The sequence below is a fragment of the Arachis hypogaea genome, chromosome 19 (genome assembly GCF_003086295.3).
Source record: "Arachis hypogaea cultivar Tifrunner chromosome 19, arahy.Tifrunner.gnm2.J5K5, whole genome shotgun sequence".
Lineage (NCBI taxonomy): Eukaryota > Viridiplantae > Streptophyta > Magnoliopsida > Fabales > Fabaceae > Arachis > Arachis hypogaea.
The window spans coordinates 23,726,088-23,750,286 of record NC_092054.1 but is presented as its reverse complement, the minus strand read 5'-3'; the positions used below and the strand labels follow the sequence as shown (position 1 = coordinate 23,750,286).

General features: G+C 33.9%; 4 protein-coding genes across 54 annotated transcripts; 1 reads left to right on the top strand and 3 right to left on the bottom strand.

The window, feature by feature from the left end:
* The first annotated feature begins 2,357 nt into the window (after nucleotides 1-2,357).
* LOC112776464 (uncharacterized) lies at nucleotides 2,358-6,762 on the top strand. 50 transcript variants are annotated; one of them, XR_011877216.1, is made up of 11 exons: nucleotides 2,358-2,475; nucleotides 2,585-2,836; nucleotides 2,950-3,064; nucleotides 3,704-3,775; nucleotides 3,870-3,941; nucleotides 4,088-4,159; nucleotides 4,407-4,475; nucleotides 5,066-5,229; nucleotides 5,621-5,728; nucleotides 6,100-6,169; nucleotides 6,466-6,762. XR_011877216.1 is itself a non-coding variant. In XM_072227132.1 (10 exons), exons 7-10 carry the CDS (start codon nucleotides 4,412-4,414, stop codon nucleotides 6,700-6,702), a joined length of 573 nt encoding a protein of 190 aa, XP_072083233.1. In that variant the 5' UTR covers nucleotides 2,358-2,475; nucleotides 2,585-2,836; nucleotides 2,950-3,064; nucleotides 3,704-3,775; nucleotides 3,870-3,941; nucleotides 4,088-4,159; nucleotides 4,398-4,411; the 3' UTR covers nucleotides 6,703-6,762. The 50 variants fall into 50 exon arrangements, 12 of the variants coding, with proteins under 12 accessions (XP_072083233.1, XP_072083234.1, XP_072083231.1 ...); XR_003815984.2 differs by having other exon boundaries at nucleotides 6,091-6,169; XR_003815985.2 differs by having other exon boundaries at nucleotides 5,062-5,229; nucleotides 6,091-6,169.
* Nucleotides 6,763-13,878: 7,116 nt separating this feature from the next.
* Nucleotides 13,879-15,477, bottom strand: LOC112779470 (uncharacterized). Of its 2 annotated transcripts, none has more exons than XM_072227159.1 (2): nucleotides 14,375-15,477; nucleotides 13,879-14,284 (listed from the first exon to the last, which is right to left on the bottom strand). In XM_072227159.1, the coding sequence occupies exons 1-2, from the start codon at nucleotides 15,353-15,355 to the stop codon at nucleotides 13,982-13,984; spliced, it is 1,284 nt and encodes a 427-aa protein (XP_072083260.1). In that variant the 5' UTR covers nucleotides 15,356-15,477; the 3' UTR covers nucleotides 13,879-13,981. The 2 variants fall into 2 exon arrangements, with proteins under 2 accessions (XP_072083260.1, XP_072083261.1); XM_072227160.1 differs by having other exon boundaries at nucleotides 13,879-14,281.
* Nucleotides 15,395-16,237, bottom strand: LOC140182197 (uncharacterized). The gene has a single exon (XM_072228332.1). The coding sequence runs from the start codon at nucleotides 16,235-16,237 to the stop codon at nucleotides 15,395-15,397; it is 843 nt and encodes a 280-aa protein (XP_072084433.1).
* Nucleotides 16,238-21,407: 5,170 nt separating this feature from the next.
* LOC112778114 (probable glycerol-3-phosphate acyltransferase 3) lies at nucleotides 21,408-23,939 on the bottom strand. Its single transcript, XM_025822479.3, has 2 exons — nucleotides 23,150-23,939; nucleotides 21,408-22,537 (listed from the first exon to the last, which is right to left on the bottom strand). Exons 1-2 carry the CDS (start codon nucleotides 23,876-23,878, stop codon nucleotides 21,623-21,625), a joined length of 1,644 nt encoding a protein of 547 aa, XP_025678264.1. The 5' UTR covers nucleotides 23,879-23,939; the 3' UTR covers nucleotides 21,408-21,622.
* Between the last annotated feature and the right edge of the window lie 260 nt (nucleotides 23,940-24,199).

Genomic DNA, 24,199 nt, shown 5'->3' with positions numbered 1-24,199 from the left:
AGGATAAAATCAACATTTCAGCCAAATAAATTGTATTAATTCATTCACAACATAATTGTCATAACAATAACAGTTAACTAATAATAGGATTAATATTTATCGAATATGCATGGTTAACTTTTGCATATCGGATATAAAGCACTAGCCATTTTCTTTGTAATGTCCCAAGTTTAGATGCAGTAATTCAAGAAACCACTTCTAGTTCTCCCTATTCTCTATCTCCAAAATTGCTCGTGCAATGACGTAGATATGATGATTCACATCCTGTCCAACTACTGACAGAATTTGTCCACCAAATTGAGTCTTCAGGAATGCTCCATCTAATCCAATTAAAGGACGACAGCCAGCTTTGAACCTAATTTTTACAACCACTTAAGCACACATACATTCTCTCAAAAATAACTTCTCCATTTGGTTGAGGTTTGGTACATATTTGCACTGTTGAACCGGGATTGGTTTTCAGCAAAGTCAAACCATAGTCCCTCACCATCTTATATTGTTCCTTTTCATCACCATACACTACACTTCTAGCATCCATCAAAGCCCTTGAGATTGAATTTTTGTTTGGTGTCAAATCAAAACGTGTTCTGAAATAGGTTGTAGCTTCGCAGTGTCTGAAGTTGGGATATTTTCTGACCTTCTTCACAAGCTTGCTGCAGACCCAATTCCTATTAGCAGCCCTATTTCTGTCTTTCCTAGGACATGTGTGGTCGTCATTAAAGGTTTTGATCTACCAACAAGTGTCCTCATGGTCCCTTGATGCATAAACCACTCAAGGGCACTCCTTAACCTTACAAACTGCCTTGCACCTTATATTATCGTTCTTCGCCAGGCGTATGCGCCTACCCTCTTGAATTGTATACTCCCTAACAGCTTCTCTAAAGTCCCACTTTGTGCCAAATTTCATACCCACCTCAAGATGCAATTCACCAAATCTTGCACCCTCCCTAAACACTAGACATGCTTCATCAGAATCGTTGTCTTCTTCTAGTTCATCTTCCAATTTTGGAGGAGTCTTCATCTCCTCTGAGTGCCATGAATTGGCACCATCCGAGTCAGCTCCAGGATCTAAACCATATTCTACACCTTCAGCAAAACTACCAATAAAACCAAGATCCACTTCTTCATCACTAACCTCTTGCACAAATGCATCATCCTCAACCAGAATCTTTTCCTTTCCTTTAGCTAGAGGACCAACATTTCTCAATATCTTCTCATTCTGGTTCTTGTTCACCCTACTCCTACTCTCACTGTTGACATTCTTCACCCCAGTATCTGAATTAGAAGAGTTGTCTTCATCAAGATTTGGCTTAAAAAGGCTATCTTCTGCGTTCTCATAAGAGTCAGAAGACACCTCGAAAGGAATCTAATTATTAAAAACTTTTCTTTGGAATCTTCTGGTAGCAGACCTTGTACAAGGTCTCCTATATATACTATTTTTGTTGGGCTGCTTGGACTTGTTGGTTTTATCTGTTTTGGTGTTTTGGGTGGTCTTGATGGGCTTTGTGGGCTGGATGCTACCAGTGGGTTTGTTTGGCTTGACTCCACTGACTTTGTTAAGGAGTTTTTTGGTCTGATTTTGATTTTTTGAAACTGTTGATGATGGTTGTGTACCTTTGGTGTTTGAGGCAACTTTGGTGTTTGGGGGTAATGGTTGTGTTAATCTTGGAAAATTCTTTTTCTGTTGTGTATTTTCCTCCAAAATCTTTGGCAGTGATGCTCCATGCTCGAAATATACATCAATAACTCCGTTATTGATCTTAGCACACTTCACCATCTCTCTAATCTCCTTGTCATTATTCAAGCTTCTTAGTCCATTCTCCAAACCTTTCCCAGAAACTTGCCACCAGTATTGCTTTATCTCATCATAACCAAGCTTTTTATGGTAGTTTCTCAGATAGAAGACATCTAACGTATCCACATCTAGATCACCTAAAAAAGCCTTATTATCCGGATAATATACCATTGTTCCTTCTTGATCTTCTTTGAAATCACCCCCGTGATGAAACATAATATCCAACATCTCTTCCATCTGAAAAAAAAAATTCAAAACCCATTACTTGACAATCACTATAAACACAAATAGATTTTTCTGTCCTGTTTACAGTAACTATTCAATAAAAAAAATAAAAAGAATAATACATGTACACAAACAGGTTTTATTGTCTTATTTACACACTACAAAAAAACTGGTTTAAAACGGCATTTTTATTAGGGCGGTTCTTTTTAACTGCCATAATTCTCTTTATTTTCGGCGGTACATGTTATTGTCGTAACTTCCTTTTTGAATATGATAGTTTTTGTGATTTCGGCGGTTTGAAACCGCCTAAATATTCTTTTATTAATTAAAGAATTACCTCATTTGTGCAAACCTAGCTTAGCAAAGTAGAGTGCGCGAGAGTGAGTTTTCTCCTCCGGCGATGCCTCTTCAGAGTTCATAACTTCCATAGATGCGATCTGCGTTCTCACTTCTAGGTTTGTATACAAAATTCTCATTTCTCTTCTTTTTCTCTGGAATGCGTTAATTACCTCTTCTCTCTCTCCCTCTCTCTCTCTCTCTGAGTAATGCGTCTTCTTCTCCAAGATTTTTAGATCTGTTGCGGCATGGAAGCCCGACGCAGAGGTTTTAGATCGAATGCTCCAGATGAAAGAGTGATTAGTGTTGCTGCGTATGAGAAAGTGTGAGTGATGTGAATGATGAACCCTAATCTCTTGTCACCCTTCATCTTCCGCAGCTATCGTTCATCTCGTCGTTGTTTCTCATCCCCTCACGCCACCAAATTAGTTCTTCCAACATTTTTGACGGCCTCTTTGATTGGGAATTCATCGAGAAATGGTTCTACACTTTGATTTCTCTGCTTCTTTTCTTCCTTCTTAATACCTTTCATTGATTGTATTTATGCAAATTTCGATTTTTAATTTTGCAGTTTATCTCCTTTTGTTTTTCAGTAAATCGTTGATTAAACAATCAAGGAATCAGATCAATGTGATAAGGAGAAAGAGAAATTCAGCAAAGAAGTTTCTTAAGCAAGACACCATTGATCTGCTTGCGAATCATTTCCAGGTTTCTTACAATAGAGTAATTGATTTATTTTTTCTGCTTTTGTTTCATGAAATTTAGAAAACCTGTATGCATAAACTAGCGGTTTTATTCTTTAATTGTAATTACTTTCGCATACAATTAGTAAACCACATTGTTTGACATATGAATTATTATAGTTGTTATTATACCGAGCTAGGACCAAATACAAAGTCTGAGTCTATTTTAATATTTTTAATCAATTTTTAGTATTGAAACTGTTCAAGCAAATTTGGCATGTTATCACATAAGGCTGTGCACCTGATTCAAGGCATAAACGAGCAAAAGGCAAAGTTTCTGATTCACAATGCTTAATTGCTCAGATAATTGTTGTTGCTGGATTAATTTCTATATTTTGAAATATGAACTGGTTTCTAGTCTTCCACATAGTCCAGCTAAGAAAACCTATGTTACTGATTAAGAACTAAGAACACTATTCCATTTAATTGTAGCGAAAGAGAGAAAATCCTAATGAACCAGGTTCACCATCCCTTATTCAGAGCTGGACAAGTCTCTGCTGTGTGAATCTTTGATTTCTCTTGTGAAATTTGAACCTTACTTTTTTTTTCTAATTACACAATATCAATTAGTTTACCAAAGGAATGGTTCTTATAATTATGCCAGGGTGATCCATGGGAGTGGTATGAGTGGACCAATTGCTTCTGAAATTTCATTTCTGAAAAACCTTACTGACTTGTAAGCATGTTATTTTGAATTGTAGCCACCAATGCTTGAAAATTCAAAAGTACTTAGGTGTTGTGTTTCAACATGCTTAAAACATGCTTTGCAGGAGAATCAGCGACTTGAAAGGACCAGATTCTTATTTTCCACCACTTAGTAACTTGACAAACTTGCAAACACTGTGAGTTTAATGCTTACATCTTTTTTAGTTTTTCTTTTTATTTTTTATTTTATGAGTTAATAATGCCTAACTAAGAAATTCTCTTAGCAATGGGAGAAAGCTAATAGCAATGCCATTTTGATCCTCAATTGTTGAATTGTTTCCAGAGTATTGAGAAGTTGCAATCTTATAGGATCGATTCCAGAATATTTTGGAAATGTAACTACTTTAAACTCATTGTAAGTGATGCTTTATTCTTTTCAAATTTTTTTTGTTGGCAATATGCTTCTAACTTGGAAGTTTCATGCACTGAATGTATTTTTTTGACAAATTTTTGCTGTTTAACTTTGATAAAAAAAAATATAATAACGTTTAGAAGAATGACATGAGGTTTGGGGACAAGTGATCTTCACAAAAGCAAAAACAGATAAATTAAAAGCATATTTTTTAATTAATTTTGCCTTTTTTAATTAAAAGCAAAAACAGATAATATGTATGAAGGCTATGCTATAGACTGGAGTCTTCTTGTTCCCGGAGTCGGAAGGCTTGTATCTGGTAATATTTGGTTATTTCTTTTTCTCTATATTTAGCTACATTTTATAAACATGGAATATTGACAATACTCCATTTGTTGGGCATACTGCTACTGTTGAAGATCTGCAAGTTATATTGGGGGTTTATGAGACCTCTTAACTATCAAATAGCATATAGTTTATAGATGATGATTGAGCATATATGTGAATGCTTTTTTGGATCTATATAGTCTTTTTGTAATTATATACTACTTTGTATAATTTTTTCAAGAATTTCATCAGAGCAAAATCTTCCAAGTAAAATGAAGGTATTTAACTATTTATATTTGTAATTATATACTTCTGTAATTGGTATTTTGTGGGAAGTATGAAGGGTTATCGGATTATTTCCAAGACCCTTTATTAACTTAGCTTTCTATTTTCTGCCATTGACTTGAGTTGTCAATTCTTCATATTAAATTGGCATGTGTGATGAGTGTGAATGCTAATTCATATTAAAATCCACACACATATGACATTATATTGGGAATCTTGGGGATTTATCAAGCTTCAAGTAACCTTTGCTCCAAGCTATTCTTCTTCCTTCACACAAATCCATCTCTTTTAAGACAGAATTCAATTCAAGAATGGCAGTTACACATGCTGATCTCGAACCAAACACAGGGAAGACATGTTTGATGAGCAGCAAAACTGGTGTATTCCTCGTACTTGTCACAATCCTATTGGGACTCTCCTCCTTCACTCTCTGCCTCATAACAAAAGCCACACGTTCTCAGGTACATAATAATCATATATATTAATTACTTAAATCTCTTAATTAATATATAATTAATGATATGGCAGGTGACATGGATGAACACAAGAAAAACAGAATGTGTATACAGAATTTAGTAAACCAAAGCTAGGACTATTCAGTTTACAATTTAGTAATAGTTCCTTTTGTTTAATAAATTGAATGCAGAATTTAGTAAACCAAAGCTAGGACTATTCAGTTTACAATTTGAATGCAGAATCTCAAGGATAGCTTTGATTTTAGATGAAGTGTACTCACTCTGCTGCAGCAGAAAACATCTCTTCTTCCTTTTGATTTTTCTTTTCTGCACTTATACTTTTATGTGGTCAGATTATAAAATTTTCCTTTTCTGAACTTGTACTTTTATGTGGTAGGATCATGGGATTGGATTTATCACTCATTCATGGTGGACTTTAGTACCTTGCGGCCAGTTCTACTACTACTACTTTCTGCACTGTCAAAAAATATTAAAGAATAAAATTGTAAGTTTTATTTATTTTTATATTTAATTATTTATGTATTTTTTTCAAATGAATTATTATGTCTGAAACATTTTTGCATTTGTAACCTGGACAAGTTTTCAAGCAAGTGCACAGTAGGTAGTCTTTGGTTTTTACTTATTATAATAAGATGTTAGAGTGAGAGAGAAACGGTTTAAGTGTTGAATTGTGAATAAAATAATTTTATTTTTTTAATCCCTTTCCAATAAGAATAACTCAGGAGACACAAGTAGTTATTACTAGTTTAGTTATAAGAGTTAATAAGAATAAATGATTGATAGCGGACAAATTTAATTTTGTTGTATTTGTAAGAATAACTGAGGAAGAAGTAAGAGCTGTTGCAGCTTGTGCAGGGAAGGAAGTATTGATTAGAACTCGTTTTCTAGAGATGAATGCTCCTAGGGACAGTTCATCTGTCAACAAGTGAGTTTGTGTTAGTTAATCTCTATTTAATATGCATGTTTATGATGATTTGTTTTGTTGTAAAAATGCTTGGGAGATTGTAACTTTAGCAAATGTTGCTCAAGATATTTTTGCTTATTTTATTCAATTTTCAAGTGCCCTGATCTTATTTATAATGTTTTTCTTTTAGAATTTTATTAAATTGGCCTTGTTATGTGTAACAATGCTCTGGGTGCTTGATTGTCACCATTATTGGCTTCTTTTCATGTATTACAACCTTGCTCATGCCAATTTCCTTTTCTGTTACATTTTTGCAGGAGGTTTGTGCTATGAAGTTTAATGTCCTTGTGACTACTTATGAGTTTATCATGTATGATCGATCAAAGCTTTCAAAAGTCGATTGGAAATATATCATAATTGATGAAGCACAGAGAATGAAGGATATGGATTCAGTCCTGGCCCGTGATCTTGATAGGAAAACTCCCAATGTAATAGAACTAACAATATTTCTTAGTTTGATACTTTGCATAGGAGTTATTATTTTTTATTTGTAATACTAAAATATCATATATTATGTTTAATACTGAGTTATATAATATTTTGTCTATGGATTATGATTTTGTTATTGTAAAATTTTAATAAAAAAATTATTTATTTAGCAAGATAAAAATAATAGTAAAAACTGTATTTTTAAAAGATAAAAAAATATCATTTTTATCCGGTAAAAATGGCAGTTAAAAAATGCCATTTTAAACGAAAAGGATGCCATTAAACCCTGGTAAAAACGGCGGTTATAAACGCCATTTTTAACAAGAAGGATGCCATTAAACCCAGGTAAAAACGGCGGTTACAAACCGCCATTTTAAACAACAAAATCGCCGTTTTATTTGGTTAAAATGGCGGTTAAAAACCGCCATTTTAACCGCCAAAAAACCGCCGTAATAACCAGAATGGCACCCAGAATTTCGGCGTTTCTTGGAGGCGCCATTTTCGGCAATAATGGCGGTTGTAACCGCCGTAATTACCTTAAAAAACCGCCATTTTAACCCCTTTTTTTTGTAGTGACATAATTATTTGCAGGATATAGTCACTTTATTTAGTACAAGACAAATACAATATTGACTCCTAGACACAGAATTTTTAATTGAACATATATGTTTCAAGTTCCATAACATCACATCTTCTACATACTTAATAAAGAGTATACTTTTGTGATAACATGTTGCTGTTTATTTCCAATCTTCTAATAAAATTAAAATTGCTTAAGTAAAATAAATCTTTTAAATATTCTCATCATTATACATAAGAACTGAATTAGACAAATTATTTATTATACAGGACAACTGCAGTAGAAGTATTTAGAGTATTGTCTACATTACAAGTCATTGCAGTATTCACTCATATAACAAACATCAATAGATAAGAGTTTTATCAAACAGAATACTCATGACCATGAAACAGAGCATTATTTTCAATCAGAGCATGACCATAATCAAACAGAGCATCTCATGAAACCCCAACCTAATCAAACCATAGAACCATAGTAATAGAAAAAAAAAAACATAATTCGAACCACACTCACAACACAAGCATATACAAAAACCATCATGCATTGCAAAAAATGAATTAAAAAAAAATTTACCTTTACAAATGGCAGAACCTCTTGTTTCTGACGCAGGAGGAAACGAACGATGAAGTGAAACTTGATTTTGATGTCTTCTGAGTGCAAGAATTTCAACCTCACTAATGGAACTCTAAGGAAGTAACAATAGAGCATTATTTTCAAACAGAGCATGACCATAATCAAATAGAGCATCTCATGAAATTCCAACCTAATTAAACCCTAGAACTATAGTAACAAAAAAAAACATAATTCCAACCACACTCACAACACAAGCATATATGAAAACCATCATACATTGCAAAAAAAAAGAATAAAAAAAATTACCTTTACAAATGGCAAAACCTCTTGTTTCTGATGCAGGAGGAAACGAACGATGAAGTGAAACTTAATTTTGATGTCTTCTGAGTGTAAGAATTTCAACCTCACCAATGGAACCCTAAGGTAGTGGCATTCATGAAGAGAGGAGGAACAAGAAGAAGAAAAAAAAAAGACAGAGAGTGGAAGTGGAGAAGACAAGTGAAGGGAGGGTGTATTTTTTATTATCAAGCCCGTTTAATATTTTTATTTTGGGTCAAACGATAACGTTTTTACCAAATTGGGGCGCTAACCCAAAACGCCAACGTTTTGGCTCTCCAACGTGACAACTTTGTGACACATCAGATTGTCGGTCATGACTCATTACCGAAAAACTGTCCAAGAACTATTATGGTACCCGGAGCCGCATCTGGAGAATTACAATGGTACAATTGGAATCTCAAGGACCACATTAGATAACGACCCGAATATCAGGAACTATTATGGGATTTACTCAAACTAGTGCCATGAGAGTTCATTCTTTTCTCCCAGTGGTCAAACTCAATGGTGTTGGGTTTTTTGAAGATTCTAAACCAGGCAAGGAGTGGGTCCAAACTGTTTTTGATTGACCACGAGACGGAGTTCGTCCCGGCGATGCAAATGTTTGGGATTCCTTCGTCATGGTAAATATCGCCACCACCGCTCCCACTTGCGTAGTTGCGCCCCAAGTTTCAGACTACTATTCGACATTATTGCCAATACATAAGGGAGTGTAGAGCTGACAATAGAGTCTGTACACGTTGCTAGCAATGATTACAATAGTATAATAAATCTAAAGTTAACTACCCTCTCATACGGGATCATGTCCAACTGCTGCCTCGAATGCAACATCCTCTGAGTACATACCTCATGGTCAATGGAAACGTCTCCACTTTGAAAATCTGTGGCAAATCCAAGAAAGTAGTAGTGGGATGTTTCTAGCTAAGTCACCTATCTTGGAATTGATAACCATGCATAGTGTGTGGTAGGCCGAAGCAAGTAAAGTTGATCCCCACGAGCCAGTAGCCCTTGCACCTCTCTAGATTCATATGTTATCAATTAACATGAGAATATTGTCGGAGCACATCAAGTGGAGCATTAGCAGGCATGTTTCTTAGGTAAATCTTCAACCACGTCATCTTAAATTCTTAATGTTGAACGACTTGACTTGCTGCTCCGAGTGACTTAGACGTCATCTGCTGTGCGTCGTGCCCATAGTATGTCTGAGAATCATAGCTACAACCACCAACCGGCTCTCCCTGTATGCGTAGGCAACGTCGTCTTGGGCGGTGATGCTACACTCACCCACCAACACCTATATAGCAATGGTTACTAAACAACATTTAACGGGGACTTTATTGGACTTTTAATATTTATATTTTTATTCATCCTAAAAGCACCAAACATATATATATATATCACAATTGTTAACTAGAAGGTATGATGGGACATTTATTCACATGATTCTTTTACCTCACTTGAGCGTCGTCCCTTTGTAAGTAAGTCCCATTGTCAAGATTAGTTGTTCTGTTGACCCATCCACGTAGCTTCTGAACATTTAGTTTTTTTTTTTTTTGATATTTTTGAATTCCTTAAATTAAACTTATAGTAGAATTAAAATTTTATGTTAGTTTTAAAAATTGTGTCATTAGAACTAACATTAGTTAAATTAATATCAATTATTTGAGATAATTATTTTTTTAACTCTTCAAGCCTTGTATGTGATTTCATATTATTTCCTAATTATAATTTTAACTACATTTGTTGTTAAAATTTTACGGCGATCACAAACTCCGTAATTATAAGTATCATAAAAGCAACCATATAATTCCAATTTCAAATGGTAAATATATTTATGTTAATAAAAACTCCTGGTAAAATTTACCCTAAATATTATGAGAAATAGAGTAGAGAAAACCACTCCTCACTTTTTTTTCTTCCCTATCCCATTGTCATTCCAAAGAATACGCTAACACAGTTGAAATGAAAAAGACATATGCAACTATATTCCTATTGAAATAGGAGACAAAATTCACGTAATTATTATTGTCTTCTTCATTCACTTTATTGTTGTATATGACCGAGAATGACACACCTATTGTATTTATTGGTGTGTACTACAAAAATCTAAGTCTACATAGATAATCTTTCACATGAAAAAAAAAAAAGAAAGAAAAGAGAAAAGAGGTAGACTATATATTTTTTGTGGTTCCAACTAGACATCTGCTTCCAAATTCCTAACTTTAAGTCTTTAATTTGCATTTGTTATGCATATTGATGCTTCTCACCAAGAACTAGGCCCACTAAATTTGTAATTTGTTGAAAGCCAGAAGGAGAAAATATGAGTGAGAGGAAAGAATGTGATGCTTTAGTTGGCAGTTGACGCATAAACAAATGCCTATCTATATCTCATCTATCTATTTTCCAAACTAATTACTTAATTAAAAAACATATTTAATTTACCCAGAAAAATGTTAATTCATAATCACTGCTATGCTCCTTTCTTCGTCGCTCAAGGTTCCACCGCCTAACCACAACTTGTAACATCACTTGTACATTTTGATATGAGGTTCGCCATCAATGCATGTTTCCGCGGAAATTTTTCTTTCATTTTTACGGTCATTTAAAAAAAGGTCAAATTATAATTTGACCTATTGAATTTGTAAATATTTATTTTTGATATTTAGTGAAATTTTGTAATGCAAGACAAATAATTTAATTATCTTTTTTACCTTTTATTTTTGTATTTAAACATTTTTATATATTTTTTATTAGCACTTAATTGTTGCTTATTATACTTAAATATTTTCAAAGTCATGAACAAAAATAAAAAACTATAATTAAACACATTCCATCACTTTCTTCAAATAGTGTTATGGCCCATAGACCATAGTCTACGTCAAGAATCTTTTAGATTATTTGCTTCTCTCATTAACTTGTTTGCTTTTTAATTTTGGTATTGAGTTTCTAATAGTATTTTTTTAATAATGTGTAAAATTTGATGTATTTTTTATATAGAGATCACAAATTTAACTTTTGATTTGTGAAATTTAATTTTTCTATTTTTTAAAACACAAAATCGACCTTCTGTCTAACCCTCTAATTTATGAACTTTAATTTTTTTAAATTTTTAAAATACAAAATTGATCTTTTGATTTGTAGATTCCAACATTTAAAATCAGCTCTCCTCAAATTAGATAATCAGTTTTCCTCTCTTCTTCAATTCGGTACCTCTAATTTGTGTTTTAGAATTAAAAAAAAATTCTATATTAATTAAAAACACAGAAATTTTTCATAATTATATGAACAATACATTCTAAAAATCTATATAAAAAAAGGATAATGTTACGTAGACAAAAAAAAAACAGCCAGAATTTGTCTTATTTAACATTAATTAATTATCGTAACAATTAATAAATATTAAATAAAGCAAATTATAACTGTTTTTGGCTGGTTTTCTTTGGTTACCAAACATTTCCGATTAAAAAACGTGCCTAACTTGTCTCAATGTAGGTGTGGATAGTCTGTTTCATCATTTTATAGTAAAGAACTACATTCCTATAATAATTAGTATCCAAGGAATTATTTCCTGTAATAGCAAATAAAGTACTCTAATGATGTTTAAATTTTTGCGGATATAATTATTTACGCGTTTTTTTTATTAGGTTAAATTTTTAGAAAAAATAATTTTATGAAATAATATTAACAATTTTATAATCTAAAAGTTTAAAATTATACATTCATTGATCTAATTTTTTTTTAAATAACACAAATAAAAAAGTTTATGCAAAAAAAAATTTATGTAAATGTAAAAAAAAAAATCTTATTTAAAAATGTATTAAAAATATAATTATTTATATATATTTTTAATCAATTTAAATTTTAAAAAAATAATTTTATGACATAAGTCATTAGCTAATTGTAATGGATTGTTGATGTATATGGTCAACACACTCTTGTCTGTAGGTCAAGTAAACACAAATCCATGTAATTTATTAAGGCATTTGTGTAATAAAGAATTGTAGCAAAGTGTGTATTGCATTTCATATTTTCATATGTACAACTTGATGATTGATAGTCAAAATAAATGTCAACAAAATGCGCATTAAAGTATCTCACGTTAACAACTGAGTTCCATCAAAGTCAAATCTCACATGTTGATGAAGCCTTTTGCTTCAGTTCCAAAATTGCACAAATTTATTTACAACTGAATGGATCGAGTCACATTTTAGGTTTCTTTTTTAGGCTAATTCTACGATGCTTATAAGTTGGTGTCTAAATTTTGTCTTAACTTACCTTTTGTAGTAAGTTTTGATTTTTTTAAAATTATTTATTATTATATCTTTTAAATTAAATATTATTTTTTAACCTTCTTTAGTAAATAGGCACCACCTTTTAAGCACCATAGCATTCACCTCTTTATTATTATTATTATTATTATTATTATTATTATTATTATTATTATTATTATTATTATTATAACATGTACTTTGAGAATACATTTTAAAGATACTATAAAAATTATTTAAAATTATTGAAAAGATAAATATTTTTATATTTTTTATAGGGTAAACTATTATTTTGGTCCCCTATGTTTGGGGTGAATTCTATTTTAGTCCCCAACGTTTAAACTGTTCTATTTAAATCTTAAAAAGATTTGATTTGCATCAATCAAGTCCTTCCGTTAAATGGGTGTCAAATTATTGACGCCGTGTCCGACGTGGCAAAGTTGGCAGTTTGCCTGTAGTTAACAGTTGGAATTGGAAGCAGGGAAAAAAAAAGGAAAATGAAATGCTGCCCAGTCCAATAAGTAAACCCTAATCCCCAAAGTTGAATCAAAATCGTCTGCTGAGAATGAGAATGGCTACCCAGTCGTCCTCCCAAGGTTCGCGTAGCAGCACCAAGAGTCGTGGGAGAAGGAGGACTTGCTTCTGTGGAGAGAGACCGGTATTGCGCACGTCATCTACAGCGGAGAACCCAGGAAGAAGATTCTGGGGCTGCGTCAACTTTCAGGTGAGTCTCATCTTTTCTGTCTCCTGTTTGAAAATAGCATTGGGTGTTAGTGGTTGAAGGATCTGAAGTGTTTGGTGTGTTCGTGCTGGTGTGTTCGTGTTGGTTTGGTTGAGAACAGATAGGAGATGGATGCGATTATTTTGCTTGGGCAGAGCCTGAAGGACAAGATCCACAAATTCAAAGACTGAAGAACAAAGCAAGCTCGTTGAAAGAAGAACTGCAGAAAGCTGAAAGGAAGTTTGCATTGGCACTTGGTGTTGGAATTGTTGGATGGACACTGGCTGGGCTGCTGCTATGTGATCGACTCAATTGAGGTTTAGGGGGTTAGCATTTTGTTTATTTTTGCCATTCTGTTGTTGTCCCCTGGTTTGTAGGGAATGTCAATTGTTTAGGGATTGAAAAAATTGACATACAGTTGGGTGATAACAGTAATGTAGAGAGAATGAATTTTTTTTGTGGCTGTGTCTGTAAAGCCATTTGCTGTAAACATTGTAAGGTTTTTGATTGAAATGAATAGCAATGAGTTCCTGTATTGTGACATACATTATTTGGCTCTGTACAAGTTTATTTCAGTTTTATCTACTAATAAAAACAAGGCTTAATTTGCCAATTCACATAACTTTGCTGCTGAAAATTCATGTAATTCATTAGATAATGGAGAAGTCTTAAAGTAGCTTCTCTTAACCATAACAATATCCAAACAAGCCTTAAATATAACCATGAAAAGGTAACAACACAAAAGAGATCAACATGACAGTAGTAGTCTTAAAGTAGGGTGTCTAAAGTATCACAGGGACATTAGTCCTTGGTCATTGACAGATTCATTACAAAACAGATGGAATCACTAAAATCTACTATGTTCTTCATCCCAATGCCTTCCAGGCCCTAGGTGGTGTTTTTGCCATGAACCTCAGGGACCTCCTTGATGGGCTAGTGACTGTTGCTATTGATGGTTGTGGTTGACTGGCACTGCTGCTGCATCTAGCTCTCTTGGATGATGTTTGTGACTCCTGGCTTCCTCCAACTTGTGTACTGCTCTTCCTCTTTGGCTGAAGTCTTGTTGCTGGCTGTGTTGTTGTCTTGGCAGGGATCTTGTTGGGTTTTGGAGTCCTAGTTGTGCCAGCCCCTTTCTTGGCCCCTTTCTTGGCTTGTGCAGTTGCATTCTGCTATAAACAGTAACAACAAATTGGGTTAATGGGATAGTATAAACATTCACATGTAAGGAATTGAAATCAAATTGACAATAACAACTTTACCTTTTTTGCTGCAGCCTCCATCTTACGTTTTCTAGGGCAGGTTCTTTTGTTGTGACCAAGTGCAAAACAATATGAACATTTTTGTTGTTGTCCAGTCCTTGCTAACTTAGACAGTGGTCCATTGTTGCGTGGCTCATCACCAGTCTTGTTCCTCCTCAGTTTTGGGCGCCCTATTGGTTTCCTAAACACTGGTGGCAGCACATCATCATTCTCAGTCCGGGACCAGAGATTTGGTCCATTCAGTGGGTAGATTACATGTTGGTAGCAGTCCACGTAGGTCTGTTTCCTATAACACTTGTTGATATAGTTCTTAACATCTAGACACATTTTCCTAATGCAGCTCATGGCATGCTCACAAGGGTAACCTGTTAGTTGAAATTTTCTACAGGAGCACTCATGTAAGTTTAAGTCCACAACAAACTTGGCTCTATTACCCTGACTGCTAGACACTTCATATTTGTCCCTACCAGCATATATGGCCAGCCACTCCCCACCCTTATCAAACTCCCTTTCAATTTTCTTGTTTATTTTTGGCAATATTTCTCCGGCATATGTTACTATAATTTGCCTGTTATCAGACCACCTATTCATTAGATAAACCCTAATGTCTTCTAGCATGGAAACAATCGGTTTCTCTCTAGCCTCTACAATAACAGAGTTAAAACACTCACACATGTTGTTAACAAGTGTATCCACTCTAGGAAAATAATTAAACCTGGACTTGCTCCAATACTTGGCAGGGATCTCCATGAGATGATTATAAGCTCCTTGATCAACCTGCTGAATCTCCTTCATCCTCCTCTCCCATTCCTGGACATATGTTGCCTTTGCAGCCTTCCACATCATAATCTTTAGCTGAACACCTGGGAACCTTTTTCTGAAGTTGCTATATAAGTGCCTGACACAAAAACGATGGTCTATGCCAGGCAACAACTCATCAAAGGTTGGGATCAATCCCTTTGAAGCAGAATTTAAAAACATCACCAGTCAATAACAGCAAGACATGAATTAAAGAAAGAATTAATTACACAAGTTTAGGTTGAGAGTTACCTTTTGTTGGTCGCTCATGAATGTACACCATCTGATCTTATCAACTCCCAAATCATCACACAAATTCAACAAAAACCATCTCCACGAATCTTTCGTCTCTGCTTCAACAACAACATAGGCAATTGGCAGAATCTGATCATTGGGGTCCCATCCAATTGCTGTTAGCAGTTGACTCCCATATGGAGTCTTGATGAAGCATCCATCAAGGCCAATCATGGGTCTGCACACCATGAAACTCCGTTTACAAGCTTCCAAGCAGATATAGATCCTCTGAAATCGTGGTCTCAGGTCCGTACCAGGAGGTGGTGTCTCTAGCTCAAATTCAGGAGGTCTCTCCACTTGTATCTGAACAGTGGACCCTGGATTAGACCTCAGTAACTCCGCAGCATAGTCATGAATCCTCCTATATTGCTCTCCATAGGTATCATTTATTTCATCCAGGGCTTGCTGCTTCACTCTGGCAGCTTTGGTCATTGTGAGATCCACATTCCACTTGCTATGAGCCTTCTTTATCAAACTTCTCAACTTGATTTTCGGGTTTTCACATATCTTCTTCATAAAAGCCTTACTTAGCCACTGAGAACTCATTATACCAATCTTGGTGGCCTTAGAGCATGTGTGTTTCTTGTAACAGCTTGTCAGTTGCCATGAATCCTCTCGCTTCATCTTATGGCAGTAAGCAAACCACTTGCAACCTTCTTTGCAAACAGCTTTGCACCGGTGGCTATCACACTTCGAGAACCATATTCCTCTACCACTGTGCACGGCATAGCTCGTTACACATTCCTTAAAAGCATTCCTATCTACGTACATTGTCCCAACCTCCTATTTATACTCCTTCATATTCTTCAATCCCTTATACACTGGGTACCTCCTGAACAAGGGATCCCCTTCATCATCACTTACAGGGACATCCCACAACCCCTCACTGTCATACCCATCATCCTCATCCCTTAATCCAGCAGCCACCACTTGCTCTTTACCCTTATTAACACTGCCACTTTGCTCTCCTTGTTCTCTCTCAGTTGGAATACTCTGTTTCGGCCTTTGAGGATCTTTTGTAGTTGTGACTTCAACATCATACAAACTCCCATCAGCATTCCAATCATCATCGCTGTCATCAAATGCAACATGCAGATCAGTATCTCCAGAGCTATTTTCACTCCATTGTTCATTACTGTCCCCCTCATCATCAATTCCTGGCTGGTAGTCATCATCCTCAGATTCTTCATCACCTGAGAAATCTGACCCCTCTGACCTCTCTTCATCACCATCCTCCAGCACATCATTCTGGGCTTTTGTCACCACATTGGGCTTCTCACCCACCTTGGCCTGAGCAACAGATTGGGCCTTGTGCAACTGGGCCTTGTGCAACACAATTGGACCAGGCCCAATAGTGTTTGCAGTGGGTGCAGCAGCCTCATCACCATCTATCTCTTCAATTTCCTCAATAGTGCAGCCTTTCCTAGTAGTAGCAGCAGCATCTTTGTGAACAACAAAAAGCTCCACCATGTTGTCCCTCATTCCAATTCTAGCCATGTCCATGGCATCCTTGTCTGTGTGAAGCATCCTCAACCCTACATCTGTTTCATCGTTCAGAGACTTATACCACATTGCAGCGATATTCTCTACCACATATCCCTGTTCGAGCACTATCTCCATAGCCTCGAACCTGCTCCACCTATCTTCATCACAGTAGTCCACTATCAAAGTCTCACCCCCCACATAGTGTAAAGGTTCACCATCAAACCCGAACTTCCCCCCATGGTGTATCTTGACACTAAAATAGCTCATCTCTCGACCAAACTGTTACACAAACACAATACACTTCATAAAATTCTCACATTGACCAACAACAACAGAAATGCATAAATAAAATCACTAGGGCAAAATAAAGACTTCCAAAACAGAACAAGAAACGAATATGAAACTACAAAACAAAACAATCACATATCAACATACATCATTACATATAAACCCGCATTAAGATGAAAACCAAATGGGTTCATAAGATTTGACAATGGAATACCTGACACGATCTTCTCCCGGAAAGCAAGGGTTTCAAACTCACTGCTGCTGTGGAGCTTAAACGTAACTGAACGATAATGTCACTTCTCTGGCTGCGAATCGCAATCTTTCAGTGACTAGTGGTAGGGTTTCTGGCTTTTCCTTTGCGTTTCGTGCTTCACAAGAAGAAGAAGAAGTAGAAGAAGAAGAGTCAGGGTAAGCAGCATGCGTTATGTCCAAGGGCGGGAAGGCTTACACGTTTACTAACCACTATCAACTCTTCCTTGCCACGTCGGACACGGCGTCAATAATTTGACACCCATTTAACGGAAGGACTTGATTGATGCAAATCAAATCTTTTTAGGATTTAAATAGAACAGTTTAAACGTTGGGGACTAAAATAGAATTCACCCCAAACGTAGGGGACCAAAATAATAGTTTATCCTTTTTTATATATTAAATATATAAAAAACTGAAAAAATTAATATTATTATTGGTGTCTTTCGAAAACAAAATAGTTGAATCCTTATTATTATTATTATTATTATTATTATTATTATTATTATTTGTCTTAAGAATATATGAACTTATTACTAGTAAAAAATTTTAAATTTTTTAATTTAATGAATACAAAATAAATATATTAAAAACTTGAATTTTATCTTTTTAATAAAAAAAATTTGTTTTATGTTTTTAACATATACTCTAAAAACACATGATAAATAAATCTTTATTAATAATAGAAAAATAAAAAAAAAGAGATGGCACAAACTCCCTCACTAGAACAGTTAATGTTGCAGGTGCAACTTGGTCATGTAGATCCACCACTCATACGCAGCAATAGTGTGTATTACATTTCACGGTCATAATTTAAAAAAGAGTGAATACCCCATCCGACCCCTGACAATTATCTCGAAAGGACAACGAGGCCCCCAAGAAAAAAAAAAACACCCAATCCGGCCCCTGATAAATTTTTTTTGGGACAGATTAGCCCCTGTGTCAAAAAAATAACATTTATTTTTTTTGGCACATGGGCCTCGTTGTCCTTTCGAAGTAATTGTCAGGGGCCAGGTTGGGTTTATTTTTTTTGTCAGGGGCCGGATTGGGGTTTTTTTTTTGTCAGGGGCCTCGTTGTCTTTCGAGGTAATTGTCAGGGGCTGATTTGGGTTTTTCTCTTTAAAAAAAAAATCCATATGCATTCCCTTTTTCAGAATTAATCAATGTATGTTGCAAGAGATAGAAGTAGAACATCATATAGAAGAAACTGTGGGTGGTTTGCTTCCATAACTTTCGGGCGATGTTTCAGTTTGGTAACCCAATTTGAGCAATATAAATGTTTTATTAATATAATACAATATTATTTGTTTGTACGGCCAGTTTAAAAGCACAATTATATAATTATGATGTAATAATAATATATTGTGAAACCAATGCTTAATTGAAGCATCTTTTAAATCAAAATAATATAAATATAAATATTTAATTAAATATTAACATAAGACTTTTTCCTCAAAGTATATATATATATATGGAAATTAAACTTAATAATATATAATAGACATTAAAGACTAAGGCACAATTTCGTGTCAAGTGTAAGTTAAACAATATAAAAAAGTTAGAAGAAAAAAATTAGACAGTTGTAATTATTTTTCAATGGGTATGACTTTTTATTTAATTTTTAAAATTTTAAATGAAATTAAGGGTCTTTTGAAAATTATTTATTGTGACAAAATATTGTTTTTTGTACCAACTACTTTATTAACAATGGTAAAGATTATACACCTAATATCATTTATTAGATGCTAAACCAATGTAAGCTTTACTTACTAATATAAAGAGAAAATTCTAGAGTTTTTAATATATTTAATGTATGAACATTACAAAATGTCACTTTTCAATAATACTAACCAAAACCATTACATATACTCTTGAACTTCTTAACAAAAATAAATATAATATCCTTACAGCACTGATTCAAAAAATGTCATGATATTATAATTAGATTGGCCTCATGATTTATCTCTGGCCAATTGGATAGAACTGGGAATGTCAGTTGGGAATCAAATATTGTGTGTTTATTATTCTCCTCCCACTCACACTGTCTATCTGTTTCATATGTGTGTGCAGTTGCGCATTTTAAGAGTGCATAGCATTTATTATTGGAAGAGAAAGTATACACATTTAGTTAGTAGCCAAAGTTGCTTCTTTTCTGTGGCAGTGGGTTGTTGTGCAAGTGAGATGCAGATCCCAGATATTCCAAAATTATTCAACAATGGCGTATTACATGAAAGTGTGGGGAAAAAAAAAAGAGGAAACATTCTTGTTCCATAAATTAATTTGCTTTAACCTCTATTATAAAATGTGATATGTCTGGAACTCACCGATTATTTTTTCAATTATATCAGGTGTACATTAAAATTAGATCTAAATTAATTATTAAAATAAAATATACATTAAAATATAAAATATATATTAAAAATAAATTAAATTATACATGTATTTTATAGAGCGATTAATTTTTTAATAAATAATTTTTATGTGCAAATAGTATTTTTGTTATTTTTTCAATAAATACTAAAGAGATAATAATTTAAAATTATTTTATTTTAATGTATATAATTTTATATACGTAATCCCTATAATTATTACACACTTATTGCATTTAATATTATTGAGTTATTTTTTTATTATCTTTCAAATATTTTTTTATTTTATACATATTTTATTTGAGTTTAAAATTTTTATCTGACATTTTTTTCCTCATCTTTTATATATTATTTTTGGTTAAAAGATATAAAACTTCCATAAGATTAAATAATTAATATATTTTTAGTTCTTATAAATATTTAGTATTTTGATTTTAAACTTTTAAAACAAATTACTTTAGTTTTTTATTCCTGATTATACTTAAGGTGACAAAAATATCATATAAGTATTTCTCGACAGTAACAAATCTATTTTCCACTGTAAAACCTAAATGCCATACTGTAAAGCATTGCATCGGTTACTGACAATCGAGTAAAGAACTAGGTTGTTGATCACCTCATTAACATGGTCCAGTTAGATATTCAATTATTTGAATTTTAACCTAATGAAGAGGCTTTAATTTCACTGTGTCTAAACAACTACAAGCCTTTATTATATATAGGTAGATACTTCAATAATAATGATGTTTTTATATAAAACTATGATATTATAAATCATTACATAATTAATATATTTAATTGAATATAATACTATATATATTTAAAAATATTTTATAATAAAAAAAATTAAAATTTATTTTATTTAATATTTATTAATTATTGATAGAATTAATAAATGTTAAATAAAATAAACAAATTTTAGCTTTTTTTTTTTAACTTTAATATATATTACCATATATATACAGTGTATTTGTATCATTGTACATATCCTGTAAGGAGAGAAAATAAATATAAGATAGAACTCCTTTATTTAGACTGAATTTATGATACAATGAGAAACTAAAAATTTAATTATTTTTGAATTAACATAATAAAATTTATATATAATAAAAGCTATAAATTTAGTAATAATATATTAAGTTATTATAAAAAATCTTTTCTATTCCATACACAAATTCTCTTCAATTACCGACACAACTAAACTATTTAATCCACATAAATATTTGAGTCTATTCTTTAAAACAAACCATTAATCAATCATTTAATTAAACAGCATTTTAAAACAAACCAAATTGATATCCTAATTTATTTAAACTTCAATTTTTGTAAAAGATATTTACTTGCCATTCTGGTTTGTGAACTACTTCTTATTAATTGTACAAATTAAATTAAATTTGATGCAGAGTACTCCCTGAATGATTGCCACAAAGACCGTTTTCTTGTGTCACCTTGATCTGTTACGTGTTTAAGCGGTGGGCAGCAACATTAATTGCAAATTGTACTATAGAGATAAAGAGTGAACATAAAGTAATAAATATGAAACACAAAAGTATCGACAAATCAACATTGCTTTATATTACACAGGAAACAAAGTTATTAATACACAATTAATAGTGAGAAAAATTAAACAATAGTGGTCCACTATAGCCTATAGCTAGTAGTATAATGTAATGTAAAAATTTAGAGCCATTTGTGTCTTTTTTTGAACTCATTTTTCAACATCACACCTATTTCAACTAACCAAAGTATCTAACAATTACAGTACCTAAGATTTACCACACTCTCGGTTCATAACTACACCTTCATTACCCGCCAAAATCAGGTACTTATCTTTTCTCGTAAGCTTAGTGCACTCAAACCCCAACGCGCTCCCTATCTGACTTTGCACGTGATTCGCGACTTTGAATCTCGCCCTGTGTTCTTTCTCAGTAGTTCCTGTGACGTCAGCGCACTGTGATCTCTGCACGTGTTGCAAGAGATCGATGGTGTAGACTGGCGAGGGATTCATGAGAAAGAACACAGGATCCAGACACTTGAGTCCCCCGGCGGTAGTGCCGTGGAACATGGTGACGTGGCTGTTAACGGCCACAGGGGCAATGTCGTCGCACATCTCGGAGAACAAAGGGCTGAACCTCAATAAATAAGGCTCCCGGCAAGTGGTCCCTTCGGGGCAAACAACTAGGTCTCCTTGGGCGAGCAAGTGCTTCATCATGTTTGCATCTTGATCCCGGTTCCTAGTTAAACGCACCGTTTTGATTGGTGCAAGAATCTCTGACATCCTGCTCAAGCTGTAAGTAACGGCGATTAAGTTCCTCTGAAGAGTGAAAGAAATGTAAAGAGGGTCCAGCAAGGTCCTGTGGTTGCACACATAAAGCGTGCCGGTGCCAGTATTCTTGTTATTATTGTTGGGGGGCATTTTGGGGATTTTGGAGGTGGTGAGGTGTATGCCAGTAAATACCAAGAGGGGGGTTGAGAAGTTATAGGGGAGAGAGAGGGCAAGTGAGATTCTAATAATGGAGAGGATTAGGGCATAGGGGAGCCACATTAAGATAGCTATGGAGTCAAATAGAGTGGGTCTAAGGGCAAGCCTTCCATCGTGGAAGATTAGTGGCTTTGGGTATTTGTCCTTTGATAACCTTTGCCAGCTTCTCTTCTCTGCTTCTGACACCGCATACACTTCCTATTTATTGTTCCATCCAGTTAGAAAATAATATACAGAAAGAGACAAAAGAAAATGTGTGTTTTGATCATTTTCATTCAATTATGTATGCATGCACTGCAAAACATATGGGATGCAGGGGCATTTAATTTTAATCACTCTTTTCGAATTTTTACACGTTTGACTAGACTCTATCGGGTAAAAAGCTAGGAAACTCCTGGAAAGTTGCAGGGCATTGCTGTTATGCTAAGGAAAGACAATATTAAAAATTAAAATATAATAACAAAAAGTCTGCATGAAAAATTGGACTTGGATTTTTCTTTTCTTCTAATAGCATTTTCTTTGTTTAACTTGATCTATTAAACATGGTTTTAGTATATTATTATTGTATTAAAAATACATTAAAAGTAATAGAAATAACGGACAAAATATAAAATCTTGCAATTCTCAATTTTTAATACCCTGTATACAATGTAATAATGAAAATTAAAGATATTATAGCATTTTATAAAAGAATTTTATTGTTATTAATCAACTTTAAAACCAAAATCAATGTTTAAGATTGTTAGTAACTTAATTAACATGGAAAACGAACAGGACAAAAACTAAAGCAAATTTGGAATAAACACAAACCTTGCAATGGGAGAACAATTGATGATCAACAACTTTGTTGAATCTAGTAATTCCAATCATATCGGAACATCCTTTCCCTTCTTGAACCTGTTCCAAAGCATGCAAAGCACTTTTCTTCAACTCCATCAACCCAACAAAGTATCCACAGAAAACCTTCAATTCCCTCCCAACAACAACATCAATCTCCAAATACTCTCTCAAGAAACTCTCCACCATGATTCTTGGCATGTTCGTCACGCCCACTTTCTTCCCGCTGCTTCTCTTCAACACATCAAACATTTCTTTCCCAACGTCTTCCAAGAGGAATTTCGGCAAAACCGACCTTCCTACTCGGAAGTTATCTACTTTGATTCCAAAAAAACATATCATAACCATCATCTTGAGCCCCAGTTCTTGTCCTATTATATCTGCTGCGCACGCAACAGGATATAGGAGGACAAGAACAATGGCTCTGATTAAGCCCCCTGCTTCGAATGCCACGAGCATGAAGTAGGGGAACAAGGAAGAGGATTTCAACAGAGCGTTTTCAACATCAAAGACGAGTGTATGGTCACCGAGTTCTGAAGAACGGTGGTGCTGATGGAGAAGGGAAGAGAACTTCTGGTACTTGAACTGTGTGCTGAGGATGTTTCTGCGGAGGCCTATGAGACTCTTGAGTTGTCTAAAGAGGAAACGGTACCAAAAGAAGAAAAGGGATTTGAAGAAAAAAGCTCTGAACATTTTAGCCATCCCAATATTTAGTGAATGAATAATGAAGTGAGTTTTGTTTTAGTTAACCATGTATGTTGCCATTTTACGAAGCAGAACCCCTTTCTATTTATAGAGCTGTGGATCCGACAATACCCATGTTTTTCTTTATTATTACAGCCAGTGGCAGTCAATTCCTTAAGAAAGCAGCCTTAGATCTGCCAGAGTATTTATGCTTCAATAATATATTTGAAACACAATTAAAAAAAATTAGTTCAAATAATTTAAAATTATTTATTTAATATTTATTAATTATCATTAAAATAATTATATAATTTTAAAAATAATAAATATAGATATCAT